Source organism: Rhamphochromis longiceps, linkage group LG7, assembly GCF_057381845.1.
Source record: "Rhamphochromis longiceps isolate RC_006_pf linkage group LG7, R_longiceps_female_GT1.1, whole genome shotgun sequence".
Classification (NCBI taxonomy): Eukaryota; Metazoa; Chordata; class Actinopteri; order Cichliformes; family Cichlidae; genus Rhamphochromis; species Rhamphochromis longiceps.
In genome coordinates, this window is record NC_140563.1 from 21,419,875 (window position 1) to 21,431,343 (window position 11,469).

General features: G+C 40.2%; 1 protein-coding gene across 1 annotated transcript; it reads left to right on the top strand.

Annotated features, from left to right (window-relative positions):
• The first annotated feature begins 473 nt into the window (after nucleotides 1–473).
• Nucleotides 474–11,044, top strand: snupn (snurportin 1). The gene is made up of 9 exons (XM_085412803.1): nucleotides 474–580; nucleotides 2,079–2,243; nucleotides 2,996–3,179; nucleotides 3,568–3,672; nucleotides 7,704–7,800; nucleotides 9,164–9,261; nucleotides 9,442–9,519; nucleotides 10,005–10,085; nucleotides 10,178–11,044. The coding sequence occupies exons 2-9, from the start codon at nucleotides 2,086–2,088 to the stop codon at nucleotides 10,496–10,498; spliced, it is 1,122 nt and encodes a 373-aa protein (XP_085268929.1). The 5' UTR covers nucleotides 474–580; nucleotides 2,079–2,085; the 3' UTR covers nucleotides 10,499–11,044.
• Nucleotides 11,045–11,469: the final 425 nt, after the last annotated feature.

An 11,469-nucleotide genomic window follows, 5' to 3' on the forward strand; every position in this document is an offset into this window, starting at 1 on the left:
AAAGTATAAAAAAGAATAATAAATTATACTTTACACTATAGTTAAGCTTAATGATAATTACGATTTAGTGTATTATTGTTATTGCAGTGATGCTTACTACTATTAAATATAGTCTTTATAATTTAGGAAACCTACTTCCTATTGGCTACCACAATAACGTTGATATGATATATATTTCAAAGCTTCAATAAATTCTTAGACATAAGGTGTTAGACTATCCAACCGAGCAACAATGTAGCCGTAATAGTCTCATTTAAGTGCTGCGTTTAAACTGAATTTATATACAGTACATGTTTATGTGGCCTCCTTTATACTTTTTAACTCCTCTACATTTAAACGTTGTTGTTTTTACCCTACTTTATTTATTTAACACGTTTAGCACCGTCAAATTTGCTAGGATAACTTTGAGAGTGTTTTGTTTTTTGTAATAGTTCCACATAAGTGACCGATATCATTTCTATCGTGTGAAAAAACAAACTCCGGGTTAGGTTGAGCTTTTTTGTCGGCCAACTGAAAAACGCCACCCGGCAAAAATGATGACAGCGTGACGTTTCGGCAGCACCCTCCCTGAATGTCCAAGGTATCTGTTTACGCTAGCTTTGTGAAAACTAACATCTCATAAAGTTTACTGCATTGCGTTTGAGTCCAGTATTTGTGTATAGTTTGTACGAAAGCACGTTTTTGTTGCAAAACGCGCTAGGGTCAAAGTTCCTAACTGGTTGCATAGTTAGCAACCAGAGCGTGCTAGCAGGTTTAGCGCGATGCAATGCTAGCAGCTAAGCTATGTGACTGGCCAGTTGTAGTAGTCCGTAATAGGAGGCTTTTCTGGCCTTTTTCCGCGAAGTACAATCTAGACAGATGCCCCACTAGACCAGGGCGTTTGGTGCTTGATTATATTGGTATTACCTGTGCAATATTAAGCTTAAATTAAAAAAACATCCCGTCAATCAGCACATGTTTGTCCTAGTTAAGTGTGTAAATGTTGTACAAGCAAAGTCACTTGTACCCGCACTTTCTATAGACTATATTTGATTTAGAGTACATACAGGATGATCCTAAGCTCTCGGTGATCGTGGGGGGCAAATTGGACTAGATGTTAACATTGCTACTAACGCTGGTTTATGAAGGTCAAATAATCGGCCATGACATACTTAATTTGTAGAAATTAGCTGATGAATTATTAAGGATGTACAGATTATGAAGAAGTATTCATAAGTAGTCACGTCATTATTAAGATCATGAATATGTAAAACGATTACCCATGGGCTTTGGAAAAATAAGAGTTTAATTTAGAAACGAAATCCTCAAACTTTAATTATAAATACGTTAAAAATATAGTGTTATGTGTGAAGTCAACTAAATCTGCCACTGTGTGGTGGGGAGTTGGACTGAGATCTGTGGTCTGGTGATATTTTTAAAAAGCAGCTACAAATTCGTCTTTACAAACTTGCTTATGGGTAACTTTATGTTGTTATATTTTTGGCATTTTGTTATGAAGCACTTTTTGATATTTGCCTTGAAAGGTGCTGTAGAAAAATGTTTTAATTTACTTTAACCTTACTTTTATGTTGAGGCCAAATAATGTGCCAAATGCAAAACAACCATGACCATAAATCGAAAGTGGGACACTAGTCATATTATTTCATATAGTTTTAATAAGTTGCTACAATCCAACATTGTAATTTAAATGAACATTCAGAGATAGGTAGATGTGTCCCTATTTCAAGGGAAATCGAGACATCGAAACTCTTTCCGCTCTTTATCACACTATCTTTGAACACATGCTGATAGGCCTGAATCATTCAATATGGCTTAAATTTAAATGCGCAACCAAACTGTCAGAAGATATCTGCAGTAAATTAAAAGCACATAAACACTGGTGCATCTCAACAAACACTGAGCATTAGAATATAATGACTACGTTGAAGTACATATTGTTAATCTTTCAAGCTAACCTGTACAAGAGCTCTAGCACACAAAAACAGATAAGCCACTGGGTTGCCTGTAGTCTTACTTCTCAGACCTATTAACCACTCTTCCTTGTAATATAAAATAAGTACTGGGGTGTTGATTTTCAGTGCCCTCATGGATGACCTGACCCAAGCCCTCTCGGCCAGCTTTGCTGTGTCCAAGGAGCCCAACAGTACAGCCTGCCCCCACCCTCGGCTGGCCCAGTACAAAAGCAAGTACAGTGTGCTGGAGCAGAGTGAGCGACGGCAGCGTTTTCTTGATTGGCAAAAAAGGTAATCATCCAGCTCATTATTTAACATCTACATAGTCTTACCTGACAGTTTATTAGGTACATATTTCCTGGACCCTCTTTGATATTCCGAACTGCTTTAATTCCTCATGGCACAGATTCAACACGGTACTGCAAACAGTCCTCGGAGATTTTGCTCTACACTAACATGATTTTGTCACACAGTCGCTCCAGATGTGTCGGCTTTGTCCAGGAGACAAATCCTCTTCACCACTGTGAAGGTCATTTGAGTACAGTGAACTCGTCATGCTCAAGAAACCAGTTTGAGATGATTCTTTATGACATGATGTGTTACCTTGCACTGTGTCATCAGAAAATGAGTAAACTGTGGCCATAAAGGGATGAACATATTCATCAAGAACACTCAGACAAGCTGTGGCATTTTACATGCATCAGTTGGCACTAAGGGGGAAGGAGCGTGTCAACAAATATCCCCCATACCATCACAGCCCCAACTCAACTCAGATTTATTTATAAAGCTTGTTTTGGTAAATGTGAAGCGTGGGACACTTCGAAGCATCTGATCAGCTCACCAGAGGGACCTGGAAGCTGAATAGGGTTGTAAGAGGTCAGAGATGTAGGAAAGAGCCAAACCATGAACGGCTTTTCTTGAACTCCATTCAAATCCTCACTGGCAACCAGTGGAGATAAGCTTAAACAGGTGTAAAACACTATATGTTTACACTGCGCCATGCAAAAGCATCTCAGTGACTCTTTTTCCATTTCTTATTTTAGTAAAAGGTTAAACTATGTCAACCATGCACGGCGTCTGGCTGATGGGGATTGGACGGGGGCAGACAGTGATGGGGAGGAAGAAATGGAGAAACAGGAGGAGGGAGAACGAGCACAAGATGGCAACACAGAAGAGGAGGAGATGGAGATCGAGAGGAGGAAGCTGCCAAAACATTATGCAAACCAGGTCAGTGTTTGATGCATGGACATTGCTGTGTGAAGTTTTGTTGAATTCCTGTCTTTTCCAGCAGAGGGCGCTTGAGTCCTAAAGTTACAACTCCGGTCTGGAGAATAGAGCAGGCAGATCCCAACAAACAAAGCATGGAACAAAGAGTTTGTTTGTGTGGGAAAGTTTTTGTTTCTGAGTCTGAAAGAAAAGTGTCTTTTTTGGTGTACTAACTTCTGAATACTAAAGCTAGCTAAAATGTGGCATGACAGTCTGTTATAAAGTGGGGCTCCTGGTCACCAAACATGAAACTCTGTAATAACTCACACTGTTGTGTTCATTGTCATTGTAATTCTTGTAGGCTTAAATAAAGTTTTGATGAAGGTGACATGTCCCTTTTCCTCCTCAGCTCATGCTATCAGAGTGGCTAGTGGATATACCATCAGAGCTGGACACTGATTGGCTGATGGTGGTCTCTCCTGTGGGCAAAAGATCTCTGATTGTTGCCTCTAAGGTAGGAGCCGTTCCTCTTTTCTTTGCCTCCACGTTGATGCCTGTTTCTGAATTTCAGAATCTAGCGAGTAACTTTAAAGTCATCTCTTTAAACATTCCTTTTTTGTAGTCACTATTCACAGCGATGACTGAAACAGAAGGCTTACTGATTTCTGAATTTTTGAATAATCAGATTGTCATCTTGCAGTCCTGGTCAAAAGTCGTATCAGTCTTTGAAAAACAGCAGTCAGTATTTCCTGCAGTTTGAGTGCAGTGCTAAAGTGAGTGTGTTTGGAGAGGATTGTTGTACTTTGCATCTGTTGCTTTTTATTTCAACGCTGCCTTCGTGGTATTGCAGAGGACGATGTGGATTGTGTCTGTGTTTGAAATGAGCCACCTTGTCAGAGGTACGCTGCCCAATATCTTAATAATGTGGCAAACAGTTTGAGAGAATTTTCCTCGAGCTGCGATAAAGAGTCACAGTCAATAGATTAGAATCAGTAGATTAAATTAGAAAGATGACTGTGTGCTCCAGAAATGATTAAAAAAAGCAACACGGAGGTTTTTAATATGTGTCATGCTTATACCACTTTTCTCCATTTAGAAAGTGAAAAAATAAAGCGAAGAATTTGGTTTAAAAGCTAAAAAAAAATACCTACAAAATAATCAGATGGGATCTTCTTGAGCGTTTTTTGGTGGTTTTCCTCTTTAAACTTGTGGCAGCGTGCTGATTTTGAGCTCAAGTAGGTCATCGGCACAGGTCATCCATCCATCATCACCAAATTTCCAAGTTGAGCTGACTGTGTTGTGTTTGCATTGCCATTCATTTAACTTGCCAACTAGGGATGGGAATCGAGAACCAATTCTTGTAGAACCCTTTCCCAGTAGTCCAATTCCTTGGAATTGTTTGTCTGCATATCGATCCTGCTTATCAGTTCTTGCACTCACAGCTGATTTCAGTTCATGTGTCAGAGGGAAATAGCAACGCAGTCCATGGCATGGATATAGACATATTATTTTTATTGCACAAAAGGACAAGATAAAGGTGCACACTGCACCAAGGATAGAAACAGCTGCATTATGCTGCTTACACAACTTCGGTTCTTTGCAAGCATCTGCACAGACAGCATGCTAACGCTAAGCTAGCCAAGAACCCAGAGTGAAAGCTGAGCGAATGCCGACCCCAGCAGCCAGACCCTGAACTTCAACAGGTAACGAGCAGATGAGCAGTCAGGCTGCAGCCTCTCTTGCTACCTGTTCCCATTTCTAAAGCAAAGTCACTGTAGCGATGTCTTTTTTCTTCATCTTCACTCTGTGTGGTCAGCTTTGTATTGTGCTAAGAGAAAGATCTTAGAGATGTGTCCTCATTAGGGATTTGTGTTGGTGTGTGTGGTTGTAGCCTCAGGTTTATATTGTTAAATAATGATCATGAAACGGTGTTTCAGCTATTTTACAGAGTAGCATGAAAGTAATGCAACCTGCAGTATAATAAATTAGTTTTTCCTGGGAGTAGTTAAATGATGTACTGGACTACTTTTAAGAAAGGCGTTCTGTGTTATATGTTTAATGATGACTTTTTTGAGCAATGACTCCAACACTGATCACACCAAAGAGGGGAAATATCTTTAACAAACATGCACAAACATTTGACCCACAGTATGCAATTAATTTGCATGAATGTAATTTTTTTATGCTGCTTACCGATGGTGGGGACTGCCAGAACCGAGCCAATGAGAAGCGATAAGAGAATTGGAATCACTGAGTTGTTATCAAGTCCAATCCTTATTGCCAATAACAAAAAAGCAGGGCGAGTTTGAAAGCGGGAGCTTCAGAGGTGCAGAGGAGATAAAATACCTGATATTCATTATTAATATCCAAAGTTTTTCTTTCTGTCCCTTCTTTCTTCCCTTGTGTTCTTTTGCTGCTGTGCATATAATCCTGGCTGTACCAAGGCTGTAAAAAATTGGAGAAGGAGAGCAGAAGTCATAAACAATATTAGTGTGGTATATATTGGCATCACCAATATACATTAAAACTATTGCTCAATAAGTTTAGAAAACTTGGTAACTGAACTTTAAAATGTGCCTTTTTAACCCTAAAAAGGAGCAGTGAGAAGAGCAGGTTGCAGGTTCACCTGTGGATGCCTTTTTACACCTCCTTTCTTCCTTTAGATAAGTCTTGTTGACGACCAGCATGATTTAGTCAGAGCTCAAATAAATAGTGAGTTTGAGCTTTAAAGAGGGAGCAGGAGTGCACTGCTGTACCAACAAAGGATTTTAAAACAAAAGAAAAAAATCAGGAGTGTGATTACAGCACACTAAGTGTTTCATCTTTATTATTTTGTTTTGCAAAGATCATCTGAAATAAGATGCAGTTCATTAACCAGCAGTGAGGAAAAGTATGTCGAATAGAAGGTGTTCCGAGAATGAACCGTGCTGTGACAGAACTCCAAATTGACGAGTAAAATTGGAGTCGAGTTGCGTGGAGGCAGGGGGAGCGGTGATCCTCAGGACGACTTCTGTTGATTCATGAGAAACGAGAAAGTCAAAAACCCAACCGCAGACAAACCCTTTAAGATCTTATATCCTCTGTAGAAATTTCAATATCATCACCAAGACATCAATTTAGGGAAGTGAAAGCAGCTATCGTAGCCTCTTGTGAAAAAGTGCACTTGAGGGGTTTTTTTTTTTCCTCAGCTGTTTATGTGATTTAGCCTTAAATATGCAATTTACCTGATGATGTTGATGTTCATGAGTAATGGCAAGGCTGTCAAATGCTTGGATGAGATTCCTTGAAATTGTAGTCATGTCAAGGAAACTGAACTGCACCCATTTTCCCTCTTACTGCACCCAGAAGCTGGTGTTGTACTAGTGTTACTGAAACCACACACCCTCTGATGCAACCATGGAGGAAATCATAATGACTGTGCATCTACAGTCATCTGGTTCCTTGTTCATTATATCACGGCTCGAGCTCGCTGTCAGTGAATTCCCTGAATCAGCACCAAAAACAAACAAAAAAAAAGGTTACGAGATTAAGATGAAGATGTTTTCCATGTCCTGAGGAAGAGTGAATGAGACTAAGTATTCACGCTTGATTAAGACTGTGGTCCTCATACTGTTGGTGAAACTGTGCTGTGAAAACTGAGCTCCTTCTCTATATGATTACCTCTCTGTAGGTTAAATGACTGATTACAACTACATTACAATTAAAAACTGACAACATGAGTCATAAAAGTTCTTGCTCCACTTATGTAAAGAGCTTTGCCTCATTTATTGCACAGAGGCAAGCAGTTAATTTGATCATAGGCATTTTGCAAGGAAATGCAATATTGTGACACATTTAGTGATGATACACTCGCTGCTTTTTTACGTCACCTTGCTACTTCCGCCAGACCTGCCTTTACGCTGTAGTTATAAAGGGTCAACTGTGGTGTCTCAAACAATGCTCAGATGCCACAAATATCCCCCACACTATTACACCACCATCAGCAGCCTGAGCCCTTGATACAAGGCAGGATGGATCTGTGCTTTCGTGCTTACACCACCGACTGAATGTGACAGCACAAATTGAGATTCATCACACTTCTTCTGCTGCTGTAGCCCTTCTGCTTCAAGGCTCAGCGTCATGCTGACCGGAAGAGATGCTCTTCTGCATATTTTGGTTGTAGCGAGTCATAATTTGAGCTATTGTTCCCTTCCAGTCAGATTGAAGCAGTGTAGCTGTGCTCAGTGTAAACCTAATAAAGTGGCCAGTGAATGTAAATTATCTCCTATGATTAGATTTCAATGAGCTGACCTTACATGCCGAGCTCTAAATGCACTGCACTTGTCTGATAGCTGCCTTTGATGTATGGAGAAAATAAGGACAACCATGAGGGGAAAATACATTCTAGTTATTTTTCTCCCTTTTAACAGTTGAACATAAACATTGTTAAAGCCGTTTCTAACTCCTGCTCTTTAATGCTCACATTGACAGAATTGTGGAGACATGTAAATGAAATGATAACACTGGTTTCTTCCCTCCTGTATTGTTTCTGGTTTTCTTCTAAAGGGTTCCACTGCAGCGTACACCAAAAGTGGCTATTGTGTGAACCGTTTCCCCTCCCTGCTGCCTGGTGGGAACAGACACAACTCTGCTATGGGAAAAGGTAGGTGGGCCCGACTGTGTATTTGGATCTCTATAATGGGCCACTTAGGCATTTTAACAACACGAGGAAGTGATCGGCAAACAGCAGGTTCTCCCATTCACCTGTGAGTTTATTTCATTTCAGCCACATCGAAACAGCTTCCAGGCGCTTTTTTTATGTGATAATCACAAAGCTTTTTCACATCCTTTTCAACTCCACCTATATTAGTGGGACAATCGGTACAGCTCACTACATGGGATTAGGCAAGTAGTTGACAGGCTGGAGTTTTGTGTATGAAGTACAAGTGCAGATGATTTCCATTTGATTAGACGATGTTATCATTTAAGAAAAGAAAACTATGGAATGTGAGTTTCAGATATTTCCGTTAGTTTAGGCAGCACTGCATTTCTTGTGAAGAGATTTTTACTCAGATTAAAACTACCAAAGCGGAAATTACTGAGAAAACCTGATTTCAAGTGGGCATTTACAGAAAAGAGACAAGTTTAAAAACCTGACAAAGCAGTAACAAAGAGCCAGAGCAAACAGTTCAAAGGAGAAAACCACTGCTGACCAAAACATCTTTGTGATTCCCCCAAGACCTTTGGGAAAACATTCAGTGGGCTGACAGAATGAAAGTTGAAGGTTTGAGTCCTGTTACATCTGGTGTAAAACTAACACTGGATTTCATAAAGAGAACATCAGACCAACACTCAAACATGGTGGTGGTAGTGTGATCTTCTGGGGCTGCTTTGCTGCTTCAGGACCTGAACAACTTGCTGTAGTTAGTGGAGTCTAAAAAATCGTTGGATTATGCAGCTGTACAATGATCCATACACCAACAAGTCCACCTCTGACTGGCTGAATAACAAACTGAATGAAAGTTTTGGAGTGGCCTAGACAAAGTCTGGAATGGATTTGGCATGACTTTACAGACCATTCATGCTTATGAACCCCCAATGTGACTGAATGAAAACAATTTTGAAGAGTGAGACAAAATTATTATTATGAGTTATTGCAAACAGTTGGCTGCAGTTGTTGCACAAGCTGATAGGATTAGGAGGTAATTACTGGGTCACAGATGGTCAGGTAGGTTGGATAACTTAAATCCCTTAATAAATGAAATCATTATTTAAAAGCTGCATTTTGTATTTATTCAGGTTATCTTTATCTGATATTATATTTAGTTTGATGATCTGAAGCATTTAAGTCTGTCAAATATGCAAAATAATCAACAAGAAATCAAGAAAAGAGTAACTACTTTTTCACAGCAGTGAATATCTGATCCTTTGTAATATGAAGTTATACCTTCTTATTTGATTTTATTGATTGAGAATGAAGTTGTAATAAGAGTTTAAAGCTTCTTTTTGTAATGTGCTGCATGCAGACTACACAATCTTGGACTGCATTTACAGCGAGGTGGACAGAACTTACTACATTCTGGACGTCATGTGCTGGAGAGGCCACCCGGTCTACGACTGCCCAGTAAGATTGTCTTCTAATCTTCCAGCAATCCAGGAATGCTTGTCTAATTGCATAAGTAGCAGAGTCTGGGACACAGATGTGCCTTATGTTGGGGGGGTTGTGTTGCCATGTTGTCCAGTTCATTGGCTCAGAAGGTGAAAAGCAGTTTTTTGTTTTCACTGCTTGATTTCTCGTCAACAGACCGAGTTCCGTTTCTTTTGGCTCCAGTCCAAAGTCCAGGAGACCGACAGCCTATCAGAGATCACCAAACGCAACCCTGTGTGTACCAGCAACACAAATCAAAGCCTTTTTCCTTGTGCCTCCATTTTTTTAAAGTCCAAGTTTATTGTTTGTTAATTGGGACACTGCAACGTGTTTACACAGTCACACATTGTCTGCATTGTGTTTGTTGTGCCTTGCTCATTATTTCCACATATGGTTTTAATAAAATCCCAAACTTAAATGTGGAACTCCTCAGGCCAAGGAGAAAAAATAAAATCAGTCCTCCAATTTTTTGTATTAAATGCGCCCTAAAGTGACACATCTTTAAGGTTATGGATGTTTGTGGAGGCCTGAGAGAGCTTGAGTTCAAGGTCCATCTATTCATTCTTAAGTGTTTGTGTGGAACTGCCAAATCTGCTAAATCAGGTTCAGTGCTTACTGAGTAGATTCGTCACTGGAAGGCAAATTCTCACATGTGACAAGAGGGCAAATTGTGTTTTGAGCTAGCAGTGTGGTTCTCTGATTTTTGTTTGGTCCCACAGTTCCGGTTTGTGGGGCTCCAGAGCACAGACTGCACAGCAGAATCAATAAAGGCAGCCCTGGCAGCAGAGTACAGCTTCAGTGTAAGAGCAGACTGTGAATTATTTATCTCCAGTTATTCTTTAAATGCAAACAGTGTTTCATGTTTGCCTTAATTCTGGTTTTCCGGTTGCAGGTGGATGGTCTCCTCTTCTACCATCGGCAGACCCACTACACCCCTGGCAGCACCCCTCTGGTCGGCTGGCTTCGCCCTTACATGGTCACTGACATCCTGGGTATAGAAGTTCCTGCAGGACCTCTCACCAAGAAGCCAGAATATGCCAGCCATCAGCTACAGCAGATCCTGGAACATAAGAAAACATCAAGTGAAGTCCGCCCGGTCAACAGAAGCGGAGGGTATGAGTTAGAGTACCTGTCCACTCCAAACCAGGGCAGTGAGGACACTCTGAACTCTTTGAAACAGACGCCAATACGAGAAGCATATATGGAGATCTGAGTGGGAGGCTTAACGAGATGCAAATTCTAAATGGTGGTGAAAGCCCATATATGGTTCTTTAGAATTTCTTCTGAATGGTTCTGCAGATCTGACCAATTGCAAAGCTTGAAAAGACTTTCCTCACACAGTATTTCACCACATGCATATTCCTAACATCATACGTCTGCAGCTGCAGTTAGAATAGAATGAGAAACGTGTTGGCATAAATGGCCAAAGTGCAGCACAGTGAAGGTTGTGATCTACCCTTTTTTTCACTTGAGCAGGGTCTTGCAAAAGAAGCATCTCATCATTACTGTTGTCAGTTTATGCAGGTTTATTGCAGAAATTTTTTGGAGCAGTTCGCTCATTAGCTGAGCAAACGCTACAGAGTCTGCAGAATGAACACTCAGCAATTTGGAAGGCGCGGTAATGCTGACTGGTCACATCCTGTTAGTTAGTGCTTATCAGCAACAGGGACATGGGTTTTTACGATGTAATGTTGAATTTGAAATTGCTTAGGAAATGTTTTAAACTGTGTGTATTCTAAATAAATGTTTTTTTATTGGCCTTTGCTTTGTTACCACAGACTGCTGGATTTTTGCAGTTTTGTTAAAAGACTAAATCAGTTTGATTTGAGACATTTTGTCAAAATATTAGTGCAAGTTAAACATGACATATTTCATTGTAATATAAGTCCTTCACTGAAAAGCTGGCAACATTGATAACCTTAAAAAATATACATGTTAATGTGGATACATAAAATGTGTTGTGTTTAAAAGCCCTAGGTAGACAGTTCAGACTTGATTGCTCTGTCAGTATAGGTGTTGAGTAGGTGATGTTTCAGTGTATGACTCGTAATAATGAGAGAGCACTCAATAGCAGCATTCATGAGCATCTCCTGTGAGCTGAGCCACATTTGGCTTACTGAGCCATTTGCATAACCGTGAAGAGGAGGGTGGAAACTGTCAACAGGAAAAGACGTGAAAGTGTCT